The sequence below is a fragment of the Corythoichthys intestinalis genome, chromosome 9, assembly GCF_030265065.1.
Source record: "Corythoichthys intestinalis isolate RoL2023-P3 chromosome 9, ASM3026506v1, whole genome shotgun sequence".
NCBI classification, from domain to species: domain Eukaryota; kingdom Metazoa; phylum Chordata; class Actinopteri; order Syngnathiformes; family Syngnathidae; genus Corythoichthys; species Corythoichthys intestinalis.
This window is the reverse complement of record NC_080403.1, coordinates 5,465,636-5,490,150: the sequence shown is the minus strand read 5'-3', so window position 1 is coordinate 5,490,150 and position 24,515 is coordinate 5,465,636. Positions and strand designations below refer to the sequence as shown.

The window sequence follows — 24,515 nt, the reverse complement described above, 5'->3', positions numbered from 1 at the left end:
CCAGAAAGAGAGAAAAGGATTAAAACCAAGAAGAAAAAAGAATTTTAGCGCTACTTCTAGGTCAAAAAATACCAATCCACTTCAAAGTACAGCACATCACGCCTACAAACCTAAGTAGCTATTATGGGCTACATCCTCAAAGGCTGTGGGCTTCCTGGAGGGTTCCAGAGTTTTGTACAGCAGTGCGTCTTCAACTGGGCTAGCCATGAACAAGAGCCCTATGGCCCAAAACAGAAGAGGAAAGGTAGAGGGACGAGTGCAGGTAGGGTGCAGGGGTGGTGAAATGTGAGGGAGGTAAGGTGGGTGGTGGAGAGGTAGAGTGAAAAAGAAAAGAGGAAAGAAAGGTGCGGGTGAGACAAGCTGTGATTGATTGGTGCTGTTTTGGCGGGTGGGTGGCAGCAGTTTTTCCTGTGGAAACCTCTTGGCTCTCTTGTGGAGCGACAGCCCCAGGGTTCAGAATGTACCCTGAAGTTTCATGGCCCTTATCGATCATTTGGAACCCAATTTAAATTGATACAAATCCCGGCCAAAAATAATTTGACAATCTTGAGGGGGTTTTGACATAAATAACCTTTCAGGAATTAATAGAAGCTAAATTGTGGCCTGGGGCCATATGTGGGAAATATCTGGGGTACAGTCTGAGAACTGGTTGCCATCCTCCACCGGATCCTCGCTTCCTCTCCAGCAGTGAGCAGGGAGGGCGACTCCTACCCAGGTAACTGTGGTAGGGCACAGGAATGAGCCGGGCATTAAGCTGTTCCTGATCCGCCACCTCGTAGGGTCCATCGTCATAGAAACCGAGGTCGGGCAGCATCTGGTTTATTAGCTGCACACGCATTTCACCTGAAATGGAAATGGGTGAGGCCAAAACACAGCCTTAGGAAACAGTTACTTTCTCCCAACACACTGGTGCACACCATCTTGGTTACTGCACTTTAGAAAATGGGATAACCTCAAAACATAGCATACGTTCACATGTAAACTTCTGCAGTGAAATACAGTTATCATTCTGTGAACAGCTGCTCTTTGTACATACAGTGGTATGAAAAAGTATCTGAACCTATTGGAATTTCTCACATTTCTGCATAAAATCTCCATCAAATGTGATCTTTATCAAAATCACACAGATGTAAAAACAGTGTCTGCTTTAACTGAATCCACCCAAACATTTATAGGTTTTCATATTTTAATGAGGATAGCATGCAAACAATTACAGAAGGGGGAAAAATAAGTAAGTGAACCCTCTGCCTAAGAAAACCTAAAGAGCAATTGAAACCAATTGAAACCAAACAATTTAAGTCAGGTGTGTGCCCGATCACTAATGAGTGGTTTAAAGCTGCCCTGCCCACTATAAAACAGACACCTGGTAAGAATTGTCTTAATGAGATGCATTGTCTGACGTGCATCATGGCTTGGTCAAAAGAGACGTCTGAAGACATTCGATCAAGGATTGTTGATTTTTATAAAGCTGGGAAGGGATACAAAACCATTTCTAAAAGTCTGGATCAATTGACAGTCAGATAGGTTGTCTACAAATGGAGAGAGTTTGGCACTGCTGCTTCTCTCCCATGAAGTGGCCGTCCACCAAAGATGATGCAAAGAGTTCAGCACAGAATACTCAGAGCGGTAAAAAAGAACCCTAGAGTGTCTGCTAAAAAAATTACAGAAATCACTCGCAAAGTCCAATATCTCTGTGCACACATCAACTATACAGTATATAAATCTATGGTCCAGAATGGTTTTCATGGGAGAACTCCACCGAGGAAGCCACTGCTGTGTAAAAAAAAAAACATTGTTGCTTGTTTAATGTTTGCAAAACGGTACTTGGACACTCCACAGGAGTTTTGGCAAAATATTTTGTGGACTGATGAAAGCAAAGTAGAATTGTTTGGGACTAACACACAACGTCATGTGTGGAGTAAAAAATGGAAAAACTCACCAACATCAACACCTCATCCCCACCGTGAAGCATGGTGGAGGGAGCATCAGGATTTGCGGCTGTTTTGTTACTTCAGGGCCTGGACAACTTGCAATCATTAATGGAAGAATGAATTCAAAAGTTTATCAGGATGTTTAGCTGAACAGTAGAAGTAGTAGAAGTAAATCAACTTCAGAATGGTTTCAGAAGAACAAAATACACATTCTGGAGTGGCCAAGTCAAAGTCCAGACTTGAACCCCATTGAGATGCTGTGGCATGACCTAAAGACAGTGATTCATGCCAGACATCCCAGGAATCTGAACTGCACCAGTTTTGTAGAGATGAATGGGCCAAGATTAGTCCTGATTGATGTGCCAGACTGATCTGCAGCTATAGGAAGTGTCTGGTTGAAGTAATTGCTGCAAAAAGGGGGGGGGGGGCACAACATTTTAAATGTGATGTTTCACTTACTTATTTTTCGCCCTTCTGCCATTGTTTGCATACTATGCTCATTAAAATATGAAAACCTATGACTGTTGGGTGGTTTTAGTTAAAGCAGACACTGTTCTTTCATCTGTGCGATTTTGATAAAGATCACATTTGATGGGGATTTTATGCAGAAATGTGAGAAATTCCAAAAGGTTCAGATACTTTTTCATACCACTGTAGGGCCCGATATAATCAATCAAAGACGGTTATATAATGGATCTTTTTTTTTTTTTTTTTTTTTTTTTTTTTTAATCACTTATTTAACACTATTTATCACAGTTGATGGTATGAACAGCGCTACGGATCATAATGAACTCGTCAGACAAATATTTTGATCATATCTGTTTGCTTTTTCTTGAGTCTAAAGTAACATAACGAAACCAATATTTGACGCATTCTCTTGCTTGTTGTTCATTTGTGCAGATCTGCATCCTATAAAAAGCAATTCTGGTTAGGCACTTCAATTACAACGTTTCTATAGATAGGCCATCATACCTTTCCAGTTGTATGTCCCAGGGGCCCCAAACAATATGTAGTTGTTGTCTGGGGTGAAACTGACAGAAAGACCCTGCTGGCAGAAGCCAAACTGCTCGTGACCCTGCGGCCGACCCTCGCAGAACTTCCACTCGCCTCCATCCAGGTCATCTCGCTCTGTCAGATCCTCACTCAAAACATAGCAGCGTCCAATGGGATCGCGCGTCTCAGAGGGTTGGTGTACACGCTGCCTGAGCTCGTACAGGTGAGCGCATGTCTGGGGAGGAATAGCGGAGTGTTGTGATTGCGGAGTGTTTTGAAGTAGCCAACCATTCTGCTAGTTCAGAATTAGACAGTGCTGTTTAATCAGGGTTACACTGACAAGGCCTTGACTTACCACCACCTTCCCGCCAATGCCCTGGCTCTTGACAGTCACTCCTAACCATTGGTTGTCTTTGCTCTCTCTATTTAGACTCACTGAGAGAGACAGAGAGAAAACAATGTTGGAAAAAAAAAACCTCTCTACGATTTCAGTCCTGTTGCCCCGGCCTTATTTTTCCCTTTTTTTGAAGCCTTATTGAATAGTATTACTTTGTAATATGTCTATTTTTATTTAACATTCAATATTTGCAGTATTGTTAACAACACTCTTTTGTTTGATCCAGTCAAATAATTCATTAATTTTGACTTCCACTTGACCCCTATAATAGGCTAATCTGTTAACACAATAAATTATCACGAAATTATTTTCTGACTACCGTGACATTCGAAACCTAACCTGCAGATTTGATTAAAATCCTTTTCTTTATTTGTGAGTCATCTTGAACCCAAACATACAGAAAAAATTACTGACATACAGAACCGAATACATAACCTCCATCTTCCATAACTTTCATCTACTGGCGGAGATACAAATTCAAAGTTATCTCTTCAAATTTTGGAACTATAATGAGAAGCCTAGATAGTAATTTTTCTTCTAGGCAGTGTTGTCACAGGTTACTTGAAATTGTAATTTTTAATTACTGATTACGCCTCAAAAAGTAATCTGGTTACTTTACTGATTACTTTATTATCAAAGTAACTAAGTTACTTTAAAAGTAATTTATCGGTTACTTTTTACCAATTGTTCTCCCTTTGCCGCCTCAACATAAGAATGACAACAGAAAAATGTCATCGCATGACTTTCCAATAATTGAATTTAAAGGGGAAGATCAGAATATTTCATATAAGGCTTAATCTTCAAGTTAGCGGAGGTTTAATTAGTCAATGGAGTTGATTTCAACCACCATTGACTCACGCTAGCTTAGGCCCTGGTGGCCTGAAACTAATAAATAACTGACAAACTGCAGGGAATTTGTTGAAATCAACTCCACCGACTAATTAAACCCCGCTAACTCGAAGATTAAGCACACACGGCACAAATGTGCAACATGAATATGATGTAAACAATGGTTACCAACCAGGAGCGATGACTGCCAGTTGTTGCAACGGCAAAGCTACGACATGGCGCATGAAGGGGGGTCCAACCAGAATGACGGCGAAATGCTCACATTCATTCATGGATGTACACAGATCAACATTCTCTCGCACATCTCAATATAAGGCTCGAATGTGCACCCGCGCGAGCAGCCTGGCCCACGCCTTTCTCAGTCCCAAAACACTGAGCGTGTGTGACACGAGACCAAAACAGGAAGTAGCTGTGAGCGGTTGCCATGGAAACGAACTACTGGGAACTTTTCTTGCATTTTCTATTCAAAATGCTCTTTGTACATGACTACAATATTTTTCATTCTACATACATCATGAGGCAACAACGAAATAGTAACGCACAGACACTAAGGCAAGTAACTTTAATCAGATTACTGGTTTGGAAAAATTAAGGCGTTAAATTACTCATTCCCGAAAGAAAGTTATCAGATAACAGTAACGCGTTATTCAGTAACTTCGTAGTGACAACACTGCTTTTAGGTCACTAGAATTCTGTTTAATGGTACCAGAGGTTAAAAAATGGAATCATGTGTACAATGGACTATTCATAAAAATTTACCTTCCCCGTCAATATCTACCCTCTCACAGTCATACTCTTCAGGTGTAATAGGGCACTTGAACAGGGCTCCTGGCCGACTTCCACGTAACACACCCTGGCCTGCAGCCTGTGGTGCCCCCACCAAGATCCTGAGGGGAACACAAATTTAAGAGATACTATTAATGATACAATAAATCCTAAACATAGATGTAAAACCTCTCAGTTGAACATTAGTCAGTCAACAGGTCAGTAATTAGATGCAGCACTGCTGAGTGGTCTAAGACGGAGGCCAGCTTGCGAGCTATATGCGGCTCTTTCCTTTATAATCGAACACTGTCAGGAGTTCCCATATGATTTTGTTGCAATAAGTATAATTTTCTTTCCTCTGCAGGAGTTCATTGATTTAACAAAAAGACAATACAGTGGTACCTCTACGTACGAAGTTAATTCGTTCTAGGACCTTGTTTGTCAGTCAAAATGGACGTATTTCGAGCAGGGATTTCCCATAAAAATGCATTATAATTTCATTAATTCGTTCCTCAGCTCGAAAACCTACACTAAATCCTTGATAAATACTGCTAGTACTATTAGAAATGGCAATTACACATAGCAAAACAAATGAATTATTAATACAAACCGGACTAATAATAATAATTCCGCTAATAATGTAATGAATTGGGTTCTAATGTCATCATCACCATCACAACTTTTGCATGGGTGCTGGTTTCCCGTCCAGTTGCGTAGAGCTGACCAGGTGAGCTGGGCCCCTCCAGTACTGGCGGTCTTGTGCCCGCAGATTTGCATCGTTCAGGGTTACTTCGTGTTGTTGGAGGTCGTCCGCGATGGTGTCAAGCCATCGGGTGCGAGGTTTTCCTCGTGGTCTTCTCCAGCCTGCAGCCTTTGGGTCAAACTCCAGGAAGGCTCTTGTCGGGTGGTCAGGAGGAAGACGAAGAACATGGCCGAGCCATGTGGTGCTGTGCAGCCAGGCGGGAGGCTCTGGGTTGATTTGTCCGGTCACGCAGGATTTCGCGGAAGATTTGCTGGGGCCACCTGATGTTCTCGATGGTTCTGAGAGCCCTGCTGTCAAAGCCGTTTATTGTTGTGGTCAGTGTCTTGTTAAAGGGCCATGTTTCAGAGCCATAGAGGAGTATAGAGAGTACAGCGGTGTTGTACATTCAGAGCTTCGTCTGAAAATGTCTTCCGTCTTCTAATGTGGCCAAGGGCGTAGGTTTGCATAGGGACAGTAGGGACATAACACCAGCAACTTTTCAGGATGCTCAAATTGTCCCCACCAACTTTTAAGAAACCGTATTTGCATTACATAATGAGTTCAGTTATATAGGTCGTTTAGATTGTCTTCAGAGATGTTGTAAGGATAGGATTGACCCTACCATTATCAAATTAATTGATTTCATGATGTTTATTCTTACATACACCCCTTTTCCCTTGTTGAATGTGCCGGTCCATTTTTTTCCCCTGAAATGCACACGTGATTGGTTGATAACTTGCATTTATTTAAATTACATTTCTTTTCTACATTATTAAAAAATATATATATATTTGCAGCCTATGCGCACATTTGTCCAGATAATCATACATTAATCATAATCGAGGTTAAAAGTCTTTTAAAAGTTTGGCTGTGCTTGAGGAGAAAAAAAAGCGGCAGAGTTTTACCTGAGGGAAGGCTCCATTTTTTAAATTAATTTTTGTTGTACCCTGAATCAGGACATTTTTTCAGTTAAATTTGATTTATTTCAACAAATATTGAGTGGTTTTAAAACAAATGTTTAAATTTTTTAATTGTTGGATAGTTAAGAGGTTATTTACAAGTTTGTATTTATTGTGTATGTTAATATTATTTATGTTCAAATATTGCTATTAAAATTTGATAATAAAATTTTCAAAATGTCTTTTTAGTAGTTTTTCAAACAAAAGTTTTAATCAAATGGTGTATCACCTGAACCAATACACATGAAAGTTAGTATAAGTCAATACATATTTATTTTGAATTGATCACTTAGCCTATCAATTGATTAGGTTCATATTTGTGCGAAATGAAGCCCTGACCCTTGATCACCCAATCTGTTTGGTCTTATTAATGTACCGTCCCCAGCAAAAAAGTTTACATGCATGTTACACTGTTATATTGTCCTTACCAATATTGAGACCAAACCTACACCCTTGAATGTGGCGGACGTGTTTTGCGTGTTTTACCTGAATGCACCGCGTGGCTGACGTCACAGAGAGAGAAAGGTGCGGTTGAGATTTTACTTTCTCTTTTAATATTTTGTTGTTGCCGTCAACTGCGGCAGATAGTAGGCGTGTTGTGCTGCACAAGTTCTGAAATAAATGATAAAAACCTGACAAAGCTGGCGATTTCTTTTGCTACGTTGCCACAATAATAATTGTCACCTTAACTTATGAAGACTGACAAATGGAGGTGGTAATGTTGAGCCTGTTCACGGATGTGCACCCCACGCTCATATTTTTCTAATATTTCCACCTGCATTTCAATAGTAAGCATCACCTTTTTCCTTTTTTCACCATCTGCACTAATATTCTTGGAACCTGTACTGATTTCTTTCACAAAAAAATCCGCCATGCATCCGTCTGCGGCGCTGTCACGTTGTCGTATTTCGAGCATGTCGTCGGATGTAGAAAACAAATGGCGAGTCAAATTTTATGTCGGATGTCACAGGATCGTGTGTCGAAGTGATCGTATGTCGAGGTACCACCGTGCTTTATTGTTTATTGGCAGAAAAGAAACTAAAGTATTAAATGAAGTGTTATTTCATTCAAAATATATTTTTTGTGTCTTTTGTCTGTAAAAAAAACAGTCCAAATGGCTCTTTCAGTCGAAAAGGTTGCTGACCATTGGTCTAGGACCTCTGAGTGTTCATATAAAAATTGGTCAGGCCAGATGCTAATCATTCTATACAGAAACACTGATTGTTTGTGATGTTACCAGGTCTTCATTAGGATATTGGTCAGCATACATCTGACTTAGGGGCAAAACACACGCAAGACAATGGCTAAATGCGAAAGTCATCGCCGTTGAGCCAATTTGTAGCAAAAACACAAGGCGAGTCGACTGCAGCAGTAAGCGACAGCGACTCGCATCGCCCTCTACCTGTGCGTCATTGCTCGTCTCTGATTGGTTATGAATTTGGAGGGCATTTTAAAGCCAACATACTGTTGCTTTTTGTATCTGTGTCCCCGAAATCATGCCGAGTGTTTTCATAAAGTATGTGCTGGCCACACACTGCTAAAATGATACGCTCCTCCATGATGACAAAGTGGGTTTTTTTGTATGTTTTTTTTTTTTTTTGTACAGACCAGCGGGGAAAAACTATTCAGTCATGGATTTCACATTGTGAAAACAGCAAAGTCCAAACAATAAGTAATGACATCAGTGAGAATAAAAGCTGTATTTCGACTCATTTTCGCATTGTTTTTACAATACATATAAATATTCATCAGGATAGCTGCCATTGACAGCACTGCCTGGATAGGACGTCCATCGCCGTCAGTGGTAGCCAGTGAGTTAAAATCAGCATGCCGGTTATCTCAATCCTTATCATGGCAACCGTCACCGTTGCGGAGCTTAAATAAAACCGGAAAAGTTGTGCGGGTTGAGGCAAAAAAATGAAACAGAACATCTTGTATTCCAAATACAACAAATTCAAAATTTATGTTGACAAAGGCTTTTTTTTTTAATTGACACAACAATTATAGATACAAACAGTAACAGGCTCTTGACAGTATAGTAGAAAGAAACCATTTATACAGAATAATGTTGACAAAGTGTGGCGTGTAGATGTCAATTTCCATGTTGGCCAGTGTCCTCGCAGGTAATTTGTCAATCAATAAATCCGTTGCTATTTGGTTGTAGTACCAGGCGGCAGCGACAGAAATAGAACAATTTCCTATTTTCATAAATCGCGTCGCTCATCCGTAAGCACGAAATTTAACGTGCACGAATGTCGCATGTCACTTCGCAACAATAGGTTTGCCGTTTCTCGCCTCGTCACGCCAGTTCAATAGAAAATGTATTGAAAGTGAGCGACGTCCCCTCTCATGTGTTTTGCCCGCTGTTTGGTGCAGCAGACCACATTGGCAGTAGGGTCAGCCAGTCTCCATGTAATGTCACTAATTCGAAGCAGTAGTTAATTGAATTGAATTCAATTCAATTTAGATTTTATTTAGGATGTGTGGTCCATTCCACTAACTAAAAACCTTAACAAGAATAAGATTAAGATCCTTAACAACAATAATAATACTTTACACTGGTCAAAACTGATAATGGAAACAGCACAAGAAACTGTATTATACATACAGTACATACAACATGGATTCAAATTATCATGTTAACCGTAGTACAGAACTGTGTGGGCTCTATCTTGATTGCGAAAACTTGCTTTGGCAAAGGGCTTTATTCTCATTGAGGTAGGTGCTGATATTTTGGGGGGAGACAGAGTCACTATCACTACCCTCTGCCTTATTAGGAGCGTGGATTCTTCGGCTAGTAGGCTATTTTAAAAACTGAATGTTGGGCTACATTCCAGCTAATGCTGTCAGCCATGGCGGATGCATGGAAGCGAGACATGAAGACACAGAGGGGGTAAGATAAGAAGTAGGGAAAGTAACGAGGGAAAGTTAAAACGGGAGAAGTAAAAATAGTTAGCCCAAGGATCAGCTTTTGTTTCCAGTTTAGGAGAGCCAGTGTTACTAACCATTCAGTCAGACTTTTGTTCCATGTTAAATGACAAAACCTCATTTAAAAGTACTTTAACAATTCATTTAAATCTGATATTTCAAAAGACTGCTTTATGTTGGAGTTCACCAGAACTTTGTTTCCATGCTGGCATTAGTGAGTTTGTTTGTTTTTTCTGCTGATTTAGTTAGCAACAGAGTTTCAGTGGGCTTAGCAGTTGATTCTTCAATTCAAGAGATGAGGTTACAGTGTTACCTTTGTTTTAGATGGGCATTTTTTTGAAGCAGATATTTGTTTGCCTGCTTCTATTGTTTGGATGACTCATAATCCTAGTCTGCTGCCTTTTGCACACCTTTGCTCTTCATTGTTCAACCATGACTCACAAAGTCTTATCGTCATTTTCAACTGTCAGCTCATCTTTCAGTAAACCCACATGACAACATGACATGCCTTACTAAGTTTTGTGGGGTTTATGTGTGTTCACCAGAGGTGTACTGAATAGAATTACACAAACGAGTGCACACACTCACACAGGCACACTTTTGGCATGGCCGCACTCTCATGTACAATGCCATATGACACCATAATATCATTTATGAAACTGAGTGAGAGGTTTTTTTTTTTTTTTTTTTGAAAACCCCATATATGAACAGTTCACAGTACAGAGCAAAACTCTTTGTGACACTGTTTATGCTACTTTTATTAACCTGTTAATAGAAAAAAAAATTATCACTGTTTTTGCCTGAAGGTTACTGTTCACACACAACTTTTCACTGATGATTGCTGATCACTGACAGACAGAGGTGAGTAGGGTAGCCAACTATTTCCTTGCATTCATTTTGGGGGTGTTTCGAAACTACCAAATGGGCTACAAATACCTGCAGTGTGTCAGTAAATAAGATGATCAGTAGCACTTTGTCTTTAACATTATTACATGATGTATATGATGCACAAATTAGGTTATTCTCAATCCAGAAGTGAGTCATTTGCCACATATCCTGGTTTAAAAATCTACTATTCTACTACATATCTACTATATAGCTATAAGACAACGTGGGGAGAATCAGGGAGTCTTTATTGTGACTGCACTGATCAAACCTGCCACCCAAATTCAATTGGCGTTAAACTGATAATTACCAAGCCATCGCAAATCATTTGCCACCGACAAGCTGTCAATCATAGATCAATAACTGGCCCTGAAGGCAATTAGCTTTAAGAAGGTGATTTTTTTTTCCTTTGGACAATTTAATGAACGTACACACAGTACTTCTGGCTGAACAGAATAAACGCAACACCAACTTGTCGCACTCTCTCATTCCCACATTGTTCATTGACCCCAACCCTCGGTCACCTCACCACCATGTGACCCCGCTCCTCCCCCATCCACTTGCACAAACCCACCCTTCCCCCATGCAATCCAGGGGCTCACATCTCAGCATTCAAAAGACTACAGTGTTTCAATATCACATGCACTTGTACACACAAATCTTCTAATCATCGTGATTTCCAAGTTTTCTTTAGAAAGCTTGCATGATGAAAGATGTCAATTTCCTGAAATCCGGTGCTCAAACTATATACGGAAGGGTATACATCTAGATATGTATGAGTTAATTGTTTCTGATAAACATGCAAACTGTAGGCAATATTCTACATCAGGGGTCCCCAAACTATGGCCTCCACATTTGTTGTGGCCCCCTGAACAATTTTTGTTGTTGTTTTGTTTTTTCAATAGTGTTATTTATTTCCTGGCTTGTTTCTGTGAAGAACCCAGAGAGGGTTATTTGGTTATTATCTATTTAAGTAATAGTGTTATTATTATATTATATTATATTATATTATATTATATTATATTATATTATATTATATTATATTATATTATATTATATTATATTTAGGGCTGTCAAACGATTAAAAATTTTAATCGAGTTAATTACAGCTTAAAAATTAATTAATCGTAATTAATCGCAAGTAATCGCAATTCAAACCATCGATAAAATATGCCATATGTTTCTGTAAATTATTGTTGGAATGGAAAGATAAGACACAAAATCGATATATATTAGGGCTGTCAAACGATTAAAATTTTTAATCGAGTTAATTACAGCTTAAAAATTAATTAATCGTAATTAATCGCAATTAATCGCAATTCAAACCATCTATAAAATATGCCATATTTTTCTGTATATTATTGTTGGAATGGAAAGATAAGACACAAGATGGATATATACATTCAACATACGGTACATAAGTACTGTATTTGTTTACAATAAATCAACAAGATGGCAATAACATTATTAACATTCTGTTAAAGTGATCCATGGATAGAAAGACTTGTAGTTCTTAAAGATGAATATTAGTACAAGTTATAGAAATTTTATATTAAAACCCCTCTTAATGTTTTCGTTTTAATAAAATTTGTAAAATTTTCAATCAAAAAATAAACTAGTAGCCCGCCATTGTTGATGTCAATAACTACTTACACAATGGTAATGGATGCTGAAGCCTATAAAAGCAGTCGCAACCAAGCGCCAGCAGAGGGCGGAAAAACTCCATAAAACACAATTAACAAGTTGGCCTTTCACTATACTGACATTTAAATCTGTCTGAGCCGGGCTAGTGCGTTAATTGCGTCAAATATTTTAACGTGATTAAGTAAAAAAATTAATTACCGCCCGTTAACGCGATAATTTTGACAGCCCTAATTATATTATATTATATTATATTATATTATATTATATTATATTATATTATATTATATTATATTATATTATATTATATTATATTATATTATATTATATTATATTATATTATATTTAGAGCTGTCAAACGATTACAATTTTAATGGAGTTAATCACAGCTTTAAAAAAAACAATTTTTGTTGTTGTTTTGTTTTTTCAATAGTGTTATTTATTTCCTGGCTTGTTTCTGTGAAGAACCCAGAGAGGGTTATTTGGTTATTATCTATTTAAGTAATAGTGTTATTATTATATTATATTATATTATATTATATTATATTATATTATATTATATTATATTATATTATATTATATTATATTATATTATATTATATTATATTTAGGGCTGTCAAACGATTAAAAATTTTAATCGAGTTAATTACAGCTTAAAAATTAATTAATCGTAATTAATCATAATTAATCGCAATTCAAACCATCTATAAAATATGCCATATTTTCCTGTAAATTATTGTTGGAATGGAAATATAAGACACAAGAGGGATATACAGTGCCTTGCAAAAGTATTCGGCCCCCTTGAATCTTGCAACCTTTCACCACATTTCAGGCTTCAAACATAAAGATATGAAATTTAATTTTTTTGTCAAGAATCAACAACAAGTGGGACACAATCGTGAAGTGGAACAACATTTATTGGATAATTTAAACTTTTTCAACAAATAAAAAACTGAAAAGTGGGGCGTGCAATCTTATTCGGCCCCTTTACTTTCAGTGCAGCAAACTCACTCCAGAAGTTCAGTGAGGATCTCTGAATGATCCAAAGTTGTCCTAAATGACCGATGATGATAAATAGAATCCAAATGTGTGTAATCAAGTTTCCGTATAAATGCACCTGCTCTGTGATAGTCTCAGGGTTCTGTTTAAAGTGCAGAGAGCATTATGAAAACCAAGGAACACACCAGGCAGGTCCGAGATACTGTTGTGGAGAAGTTTAAAGCCGGATTTGGATACAAAAAGATTTCCCAAGCTTTAAACATCTCAAGGAGCACTGTGCAAGCCATCATATTGAAATGGAAGGAGCATCAGACCACTGCAAATCTACCAAGACCCGGCCGTCCTTCCAAACTTTCTTCTCAAACAAGTAGAAAACTGATCAGAGATGCAGCCAAGAGGCCCATGATCACTCTGGATGAACTGCAGAGATCTACAGCTGAGGTGGGAGAGTCTGTCCATAGGACAACAATCAGTCGTACACTGCACAAATCTGGCCTTTATGGAAGAGTGGCAAGAAGAAAGCCATTTCTCAAAGATACCCATAAAAAGTCTCAATTAAAGTTTGCCACAAGCCACCTGGGAGACACACCAAACATGTGGAAGAAGGTGCTCTGGTCAGATGAAACCAAAATTGAACTTTTTGGCCACAATGCAAAATGATATGTTTGGCGTAAAAGCAACACAGCTCATCACCCGGAACACACCATCCCCACTGTCAAACATGGTGGTGGCAGCATCATGGTTTGGGCCTGCTTTTCTTCAGCAGGGACAGGGAAGATGGTTAAAATTGACGGGAAGATGGATGCAGCCAAATACAGGAACATTCTGGAAGAAAACCTGTTGGTATCTGCACAAGACCTGAGACTGGGACGGAGATATATCTTCCAACAGGACAATGATCCAAAACATAAAGCCAGATCTACAATGGAATGGTTCAAAAATAAACGTATCCAGGTGTTAGAATGGCCAAGTCAAAGTCCAGACCTGAATCCAATCGAGCATCTGTGGAAAGAGCTGAAGACTGCTGTTCACAAACACTCTCCATCCAACCTCACTGAGCTCGAGCTGTTTTGCAAGGAAGAATGGGCAAGAATGTCAGTCTCCCGATGTGCAAAACTGATAGAAACATACCCTAAGCGACTTGCAGCTATAATTGGAGCAAAAGGTGGCGCTACAAAGTATTAACGCAAGGGGGCCGAATAATATTGCACGCCCCACTTTTCAGTTTTTTATTTGTTAAAAAAGTTTAAATTATCCAATAAATTTTGTTCCACTTCACGATTGTGTCCCACTTGTTGTTGATTCTTGACAAAAAATTAAAATTTTATGTCTTTATGTTTGAAGCCTGAAATGTGGCGAAAGGTTGCAAGGTTCAAGGGGGCCAAATACTTTTGCAAGGCACTGTATACATTCAACATACTGTACATAAGTACTGTATTTGTTTATTATAACAATAAATCAACAAGATGGCATTAACATTATTAACATTCTGTTAAAACGATCCATGGATAGAAAGACTTGTACTTCTTAAAAGATAAATGTTAGTACAAGTTATAGAAATTTTATATTAAAACCCCTCTTAATGTTTTCGATTTCATAAAATTTATAAAATTTTCAAACAAAAAAATAAACTAGTAGCTCACCATTGTTGATGTCAATAATTACACAATGCTCATGCTGCTGAAACCCATAAAATCAGTCGCACCCAAGCGCCAGCAGAGGGCAACAAACCAAAAAACACAAGTAACAAATGGACATGACACTGTGCTGTCATTTTAATCTGTTTGAGCGGGGCCTGTGCGTTAAATACAGTAAATATTTTAACATGATTAATTTAAAAAAATAATTACCGCCCGATAACGCGATAGCTTTGCCAGCCCTAATTATATTATATTATATTATATTATATTATATTATATTATATTATATTATATTATATTATATTATATTATATTATATTATATTATATTATATTATATTATATTATATTATATTATATTATATTATATTATATTATATCAGTGTGTTGCTTGCAATGAAGAGGCAGGCACACATTTATTAATATACCAGTGTGTTGCTTCAGACATAGTGCAATGGATATTATTGTATTAGTGAGTTACATCTTGAGAGTTGGCTGCACAGACTACCCATCATAATAGTGAGTTGCATCTAACAGGTATGTACTGCTGTTATACAATATATCAAGGGAGTGTTTTTCTGATGAACAGACAGATGTCGGACAAACAGTAAGTTGTGTTATTTATCACTGAGTTTCTTTCTGAAAGACTTGATTTAAGGATAGAAGGATGACTGCATAGACAGACAGATGCCCAGTTATTCAGTATATCAGTCACTTACTTTTGATCGATGGATCAGTGTCTGTATAATTCCCAGTGGTAAATTAAAGTGGAATAAAAGAAGACTTGTCATTCCACGACTGTATATAAGAAAAAGTTCATTTAAATGGAAGGACGTAACACATTTAGTCATTTCTCAGTTTTAAAAGGCTGTAAAGACATGTGTTAATACTCCAGAGATTTTTTTTTTCTAAAAGACAGAAAGATTATATGTTATTATATACCGTGTCTCAGTCAGTTTCCTCTGATGGATGGACATCCATTTATACCCCAGAGAGTTGTGTCTGGTTTCTGCCAGTGACAGACTGATAAACACTACTGTATGCACGAGTATTTGTCAGTTGTTTTTGATGGACAGAATGATGGGAAAGAAATTTTTTGGGGGGACTATCCTGAAATAGTGTGGCCTTTTTTGTTTGTTTTACTGTCGACACGTGTATATTATGGCTTAGGATCATACTTGAAACTGGCCATAGGAAACATTTGTTCCAGAGTCCAATACTAATGAGGGAGGCAGTGAGGTGTCCATGTTTAGCACCTCTGCACATTGGTGTGAATCTGAGTGTGAGTAGTTGTTTATACAGTGTATGTGCTTTGTTTTGAGTTGTAACCAGTCCATGGTTTCGGCTCTACACTCCTTCTGTTGCTAATAGCCCATTTGGGATGAGGATATACAGTGGGGCAAATAAGTATTTAGTCAACCACCAATTGTGCAAGTTCTCCCACTTGAAAATATTAGAGAGGCCTGTAATTGTTAACATGGGTAAACCTCAACCATGAGAGACAGAATGTGGGAAAAAAAACTCCAGAAAATCACATTGTTTGATTTTTAAAGAATTTATTTGCAAATCAGGGTGGAAAATAAGTATTTGATCAATACCATAAGTTCATCTCGATACTTTGTATGTACCCTTTTGTTGGTACACATTGTTGCTGGTATTTTGACCCATTCCTCCATGCAGATCTCCTCTAGGGCAGTGATGTTTTGGGGCTGTCATTGGGCAACACGGACTTTCAACTCCCTCCGCAGATATTCTATGAATTTGAGATCTGGAGACTGGCTAGGCCACTCCAGGACCTTGAAATGCTTCTTACGAAGCCACTTCCTTGTTGCCCTGGCTGTGTGTTTGGGATCATTGTCATGCTGAAAGACCCAGCCACGTCTCATCTTCAATGCCCTAACTGATGGAAGGAGATTTTTACTCAAAACCTCTCGATACATGGCCCCATTCATTCTTTCCTTTGCACAGATCAGTCGTCCTGGTCCCTTTGCAGAAAAACAGCTCCAAATCACGATGTTTCCACCCCCATGCTTCACAGTGGGTATGGTGTTCTTCGGATGCATTTGAGTATTCTTTCTCCTCCAAACACAAGAACCTGTGTTTCGACCAAAAAGTTCAATTTTGGTTTCATCTGACCATAACACATTCTCCCAGTCCTTTTCTGGATCATCCAAATGCTCTCCAGCAAACCGCAGACGGGCCGGGACGTGTACTGGCTTCAGCAAGGGGACACGTCTGGCAGTGCAGGATTTGGGTCCCTGGCGGCGCATTGTGTTACTGATAGTAACGCCTTTGTTACTGTGGTCCCAGCTCTCTGTAGGTCATTCACTAGCCCCCCCCCCCGTGGTTCTGGGATTTTTGTTCACTGTTCTTGTTATCATTTTGACGCCACGGGGTGAGATCTTGCATAGAGCCCCAGATCAAGAGAGATTATCAGTGGTCTTGTATGTCTTACATTTTCTAATATTTGCTTCCACACTTGATTTCTTTACACCAAGTGAAGAGTGAAGAGTTACAGAAAACGTTTGGCCTCCGTTATTGCCAACAAAGGGTACATAACAAAGTATTGAGCTGAACTTTTGGTATTGACCAAATACTTATTTTCCACCATGATTTGCAAATACATTCTTTAAAAATCAAACAATGTGATTTTCTGGGTTTTTTTTTCCACATTCTGTCATGGTTGAGGTTTACCCATGTTGACAATTACAGGCCTCTCTAATCTTTTCAAGTAGGAGATCTTGCACAATTGGTCGTTGACTAAATACTTGTTTGCCCCACTGTATGACAGAAACTGGATAGCTACCCATCCATCATATTATAATAAGATTTAATTCTACCAACAAAACACATCTGCTGTTTTGAAACGCTTCCTTTTAATGTTACGAAGTGGACCATTAATGGTTATCTGAAATTAACAATGATATTTTTTTGTTTTCATTTTTCTTTAGCAGTAACAAATAGTGACATATTCCACTCGATAAAAGGTCAAAAATCAAATCAATCCATGTTTTGCAATATTTTTTGCCTTCAAAGGTCTTCAGTGTTAAATGCTGTACATGCCTTGTTGAGCCAACGCATGTTCTGTATTTAACTCTGACCTGGATGCGCAAACACACAAAGGAAAGTAAGTGCAGGCGTGCAGACCTGACTCTTTACCCTCACACATACAACCCTTACAATAATTATGGAATCACCAGTTTCAGAGGATATTCATGCAGTTGTTAAATTTTGTCGAAGAAAACATATCAGAGACACGACACAATTTTAAACGGCAACTTTCTGGCTTTAAGAAACACTAAAACAAATCAAGAGAAAAAAAATGTAGTCAGTAATAGTTAATTTTTTAGACCAAGCTGAAGGGGGAACTTATGGAATCACCATGTAAATTTTAATCATAAAGCTTCTTAAAGAAGATAAATCATCATGCAGTGTTACAAAAGATGTTTGTTGTCCACAGTCAGCTGTCTTGAAAACAGAAAAGGCACAACAAAACAAATGAGGAACAAATTGGTGGGAATTGAAGTCAATGTCTGTGAACTGTAAGAAACAATAGGATTTATATACAGGAAAGCAACCGTGGAATGTGGATCACTGGATGAAAGTCATATTCAGTGATGAATCACAAATCTGCATTGACTAAGGTGATGATGCTGGATCTTTTGTCTGGTGCCGTTCCAGTGAGATTTTTGAAGACAACTACCTGATTAAATAATGCAATTTTCCAAAGATATAGGGCTGCATGTCAGGCAGAGGCACTGATGAGATGGCTGTTATCACATTTTCGATATATGCACAAGTTTACATTGATATTTTGAACACTTTTCTTATCCCATCAATTGAAAGGGCGTTTGGGGATGATGAATTTTTTTTTTTTTTCAGGATGACAATGCATCTTGCCATAGAGCAAAAACTGTGAGAGGATTCATTGAAGAAAGGCATATAAGGTCAACATTATGGCCTCCAAATAGCCCAGATCTCAATCCAATTGAAAATCTGTGGTGGAAGTTAGAAAAAATGGTCCATGACAAGGCTGCAACCTGCAAAGCTAATCTGGTAAAAGCAATCAGAGAAAGCTGGAGCCAAATTGATGAAGAGTACTGTTTGACACTCATTGAATCCATGCCTCTGAGACGGCGTGCTTTTATAAAAGCTGGATGTGTGTGTTTGGCTACAAAGTAGTGGTTTGTTAAGTGTTCTTTTGTTGTAGTTGTTGTTTCATTATTCCATCGTTTTGCCTTTAGAATTAACTGGTTCTGTATTTTTTTCCTTTGGCTTGGTGTAAACAGGTAACTGTTACCCACTAAAGCATCTTTTTTTTCTTGATTAGGTTTTTTTGTGTGTGTGTGTGTGTGTTTCTTAAAGCCAGAAAGTTGACGTTCAAAATGACTTTAGTTTTGTGTCATTTCTGTGATCTGCTTTTTTTTTTTTCGTTTGAAAATTAAACAACTGCATAGATGTCATTCGAAACAGGTTATTATATAATTTTTGCCAGGGGTTGTATACACAGATGACAACATAAAAATGTCCACAAACAACAATTACGGTGTAAACCGGCTCATTACTATTGCCTGGTGTGTCTTTAAAACAGTCATTTTCGGGAAATTTTGATACAGAAAGCAACAGCTGAGAATGAGTATTTGTGATTCATGATGCGTGCCACAATGAGCCAAAGACATAGGGCATAGCTAATGCATAATAAAACGGGAAAGAGAAGAACAGAGACAGCTGGCAGTCCATGTGAAAACCCCTTTGGGACACCGCGGTTCAGTGTCGTGGGAGGTGATTCAATGCAATGATTAGTTCTGGGGTATGATTAAAAAGCATTTGACAAACTGTGAATTCCTTTGGTGTGTCTGATGGGTTGGATACATATCGAACTCTGCAGTTCTACCTGAAAGCATCTTGAGATTTGAAGCAAATCATTTCCAGGAATGGTGTCTATCCATCAATCCATAATCTAGACCGCTTTTTAGGGGCAAATATCAAATAGCCTGCTTTCTTTTAGCTTGGGCTTTGGCAGCATCCTGTGACATATCAGAGTCATTTATTTATTTATTATTTATTTATTTTTGGGAAAATAAGGGTGAGAAGCTCGAGCCTTTGGGTCGAGCCGCTACTCCTCCAGTCAGCTGAGGTAGCTCGTGCATCTGGTTCGGATGCCTCCTGGATGCCTTCCGGAGAGGTGTTCCGGGCATGTTCCACCAGTTGGAGGTCCTGGGGACGACCCAAGACACGCTGGAGAAACTATCGCTAGTTTCATACCGCAGGTATTAATGCACAATTCCGTTTTTTTTTTTTTTGGTCATATCTGTTTTTTTTTTTTTTTTGGTGTGCCCGTTCAGACTGCCTTTGTTCATTAAGTCTGCTCAAGTATTACGCATGCGCACTAATTCGCATTCTGAGATGCGCTGAGCAAACTCACCCGCATGCACAGAAGCATCAAAACAAATGACTACACATGACGCACACATACACATATGGACATTTTGCCCCGACTCCAGGCTGTGTAAGCAACCTTGAAATATTGGTCATTTGGAGCAGAGAGAAAACCAAGTACCGTAATTTCCGGACTACAAGCAGCTATGTTTTTCCCTCATTTTGGGTCCTGCGGTGTGTGCAATGATGCGGCCAATTTGTGCATTTTTCTGACGGCCACCAGAGGCGCTCGAGCATGGAATGTGGGAGTGAGACACGTCGAATATATGTGTCAAGGAAGACGCTAGTTTGCACTATTACCAGTGGTTTAACTTTGTGCGTTGTACATGAATAGAGGTGGCGGACCCTCGTCTCTGTGCATGAGTAGAATTGGCAGACCCGCATCATGGAAAATGCTGGAAGAAAATAAAGTGGATATCCGAGTTGTATGGGAAGCTTGGATGACTAGCGGCGAGAGATCGTTTGCCAAGACTCGCCGCATACGAAGAGCAGCTTTTGTACAGGGGGAGCCTGGCAGCGTGAAGCGGTGCGAGAGAAGTCCGCATCAACAACAGGTTTTTAGGGGCCAGCCTGCTGCGTGACGAGGAGGACGGCACGGGCTCAGGAGTGAATTTCTCTCATTATGGGAGACATTAAAGGCGATAGCGAAGGAGAAATTGAGTAGGTGCGTGGCGAAGTGTATCTGGGCGTCTTCATGTCCGACACTGAGGGTGAAGACTTCCATGGTTTGAGTGCACAGGAGGAAGAGGAAGATTGTTAACAAAGACTTTTATGTTTTTGATAAGCAGCCCAGTTAGTGCTGTACTGCCGTGTTGATGCTATGTAACTTCCGTGCCGCTACTATATAACTGCCGTGTTTGCTGTTTGGAAAGAAAAGTTAAGCTGTGTTATTAAAATTTTTAAAACTGTGTATATCTTTGAAAATACCTCATGTTACTAAGTGGCCACACGTGGCTTATAGACCGGAGAGGCTTATGTATGTACAAAATGTTTTTTCCTTTAAAAATGTACTGGGTGAGGCTTGTAATCAGGGGCGCCCAATAGTCCAGAAAGTACGATATTCTCAGGCTTATCCTCAACCCATTTTATTTTTTTAAGACTGTTTTCAAGCCCGCCCCTTCCCCAGAATCTGCGTTCAAGTTAGGCGCTAACGCTAATACACAGCTGCACCGCTACCGTGGCGCCCTGTCTCTCTCATTTTTTGCTGTCGTAATTGTTGCATGAATTCCGATTTTGGGGACTTGACAGTTCAGACCACAACCACATTCTGGAAATTTGTGGCCCAGATCGGATTTTAACAACACCGAAAGTGACCTGGATCGGATTTAAAATGGTCCACTTTTATGCGACTTTTCCAGTTCAGACCGTCAAGTTAAGGCCTTACTCGAGTCGGAAAATCATGAAAAAATTGGATCCGTGCATTAAGACTTGCGGTATGAATCTAGCCAAAGTGTCTCGGCTGGCCTATAAAACGCCTTGGAATCCCGCCTGAGGAGCGGGTTGAAGATGCTGGGGAGAGGGAAGTCTGGGCTTCCCTGCTAAACCTACTGCCCCCGCGACCCAACCCAGGATCAATCGGTAGATAATGGATGGATGGATTTTTAGGAAAATAAAGGCCAAATTGTTGATTTTTTTAGCTATTGAATGGCTGAAAATAAAAATACAAATCAGTGAATTTGTATGGCGTAAACCGCAAACAGGTGGAAGTCCCTGCATTGTAAAAACAAAAAAACTTTTTAAAGAACTTTTAAAAGAAAAGACAAAAAATCCATAAATGTGCATGCCTAAAATGAGGCCATTTTCATTTTTTGACGTGACAAGTAGGCATAAACCAAGACAACTTGTCATAAACATGAAGAAGCAGAGCTAATTGTCAAATGTAAAAAAAAATCATTAAAAAAAAAAAAAAAAAAAAATAGTTTGGATGAAAATGAATCAATATATTTTTGCAAAGTTCCTAAATCGAGACTTATAATGGGGTTATCAGTATTTTGCAGTTGTTGCCCCCTGGTTGTGGAATAGTCTGCCACCTGACATCTGCACCATCACTAATCTAGGCCTTTTTAAATCTAGGTTAAAGACCCACTTCTTTAGACTCGCTTTTCCTCCGTACTTGGATAGCTTTTTTTAGGCTTTTGATGTGTTTGGATTTTATCTGTTTTATGTTGTAATATTTGTTGTAATGACTATTAGCGCAATGCATTGTTTTTTTTCTCCCAATTTTATTGTATTGTCGTTTCCTACCTTTTATTTATTATGTACTATATTACTCTTTTTTTGTAAAGCACTTTGAGGATCTCCAAGGTTTTTGTAAAGGGCTATATGAATAAATTTTGAATTTTGAAGATTTTTTTGAAGAAGAATATTTTGAAGGTTGTCATGTCAAAGATATTTGAAACAATGCGACATCGCCTTTACATCAAAAGTGGCAATTTACTAAATGACACTTAAAATGACATCTGCAATCTTTTGTGTTCATGACTGATGTCATGTCGTGATTGTGAGTGTTGTCTTATGACAGTCTTATGAACCCACATTCAATTAAGGTGTTCCCAAATTTAGAATGTATGGTATCATACGTAAATGCTTCACGACCAATGTTGTTAATAACAGCGTTAGAGTATTACGTTTCTAACAGCGTCATTTTTTTCAGTCGTGAGTAATTTAATTACTTTTCCCATCTTTGCAACGCCGTTACCGTTACTGAGGATGTGAAGGGGCACCTTACAACAACTTGGTTGAATGAAGAGCGAGTTGTCTGATTTTGTCACGGTTCCCTGGGAATGAGCAGAGCGGGAGGAGGGAAGGGGTTGTGACCCCATTACAATCGCGATGATGATTAGCTAGGTGGCTCGTGGTTTAAGCATAGCATTCGCATTCTTGTTAGCATTAGCATTTTGCGTGGCGAGCGTAATCTTAAACTCTGGGGCAACTTTTTTTTACATGCAGTTTGTGGTCCAGGTGGGTACAATTAGTTGAATATAATGAACTGTTTTCCTGCTGAGTGTTGGCGTTGTCCTTGTAGACACTACAATATGATAATAATATACTGTATATATATATATATATATATATATTTTTTTTTTTATTACCAATATATTCACTTGCCCTAAACGTTTCTTGAATGACATATCCATGAACCCTGTGTGATGTTTTTTTAATCAAAACAACTATCGCAAAGACAGAAGAAGCAGGAGATTCCTCACCTGCATATTGAAAAATATATCTATATATACTAGGGGTGTGACGATACACACGAGTCACAGTTCAGTACATACCTCGGTACAGGAACGGTTCGGACCAACAAAACATAAAGGCTTTTTTTCTCATAGCAGTTGAATGTTAAAGTTTGTATACTGTTACACTATTATATAGGTGACAATTTTTTTTAAATGTGTTTTTTTTGGGGGGGGGGGCGTAAAGAATCAGTTCAATTCAAGCAGTTAAACATCTTTGATGTGAAAGATGTTAAAGAATGTACAAATAATGTAATAATGGGTAGAAAATGAAACGTAACGTCAATTACTTTGCTGAGTAACTAATTACTCTTACTCTTACAAACTCAATTACTTTTTGGGAGAAGTAATTTTTTAAATGTAACTAATTGCTTTTTTAATGTAAGATTAAAAACACTGTTCACGACAACTGTACGCTGGGTGATTTTTTTTTTTTTTAACCACACTTGTTGTAATCAAAGTTGTAAAGTGTAATATATCGTTAAATAAAGTTAAGGAGGCAGCAGAGGCCACTTGCATCTCTGGGATCTCTGTAATCTTTACACAGTATGCTTGTGCGTCTTCCCACCCATTGACTGATGTATAGAACGTGGCGCGCCCAAATTCTCCAAATATGGGATTTACCAATGCCGAGAGGAGAACATGGCAGTGGTCAAAGTGGCACTTTTACCGCTGAAAACTTAAATATCATTACCAGCCCAAAATAACTGCCACAAGTAATTTTGTCACGGAAAGGCACCAATTTTTTTCTTTTCTTTTACTGCCCACTTCTGTTAAAAAATATATATATATCTATATTTATATGCAGTATTTATTCAAGGTTGTAGGATTGCAAAGGGACGATAGGGACATTACACTCCCAACTTTTCAGGATGCTCAAATTGTCCCCACCAACTTTTGAGCAACCTTATATGCATTATATAATGAGTTCACTTCACAGACTCGGTCATTTAAATTGTCTTCCCATATGTTGGAAGAATAGAATAGACCCTACCATTATTAAGTGAATTACTTTCATTATGGTCAGACTTTCATTTATCCCTTTTCACTTGCTGAATGTACAGGTCCATTTTTTTTCCTTAAATGCACGTTTGATTGGCTGCTGACTTGAC

General features: G+C 38.6%; 1 protein-coding gene across 4 annotated transcripts in view; it reads right to left on the bottom strand.

Moving 5' to 3' along the window:
* itga7 (integrin, alpha 7) overlaps positions 1–24,515 on the bottom strand; it is an 84,341-nt gene that overhangs the window by 42,223 nt on the left and 17,603 nt on the right. The window contains exons 2-6 of one of the 4 annotated variants that reach the window (XM_057846305.1): positions 4,930–5,057; positions 3,280–3,359; positions 2,904–3,159; positions 712–843; positions 111–218 (exon numbers count right to left, since the gene is read on the bottom strand). In XM_057846305.1, coding sequence (XP_057702288.1) covers positions 111–218; positions 712–843; positions 2,904–3,159; positions 3,280–3,359; positions 4,930–5,057 — 704 coding nt within the window. The remainder of the gene's footprint in view (positions 1–110; positions 219–711; positions 844–2,903; positions 3,160–3,279; positions 3,360–4,929; positions 5,058–24,515) is intronic. The other 3 variants (XM_057846306.1, XM_057846307.1, XM_057846309.1) reach the window with 3 other exon arrangements.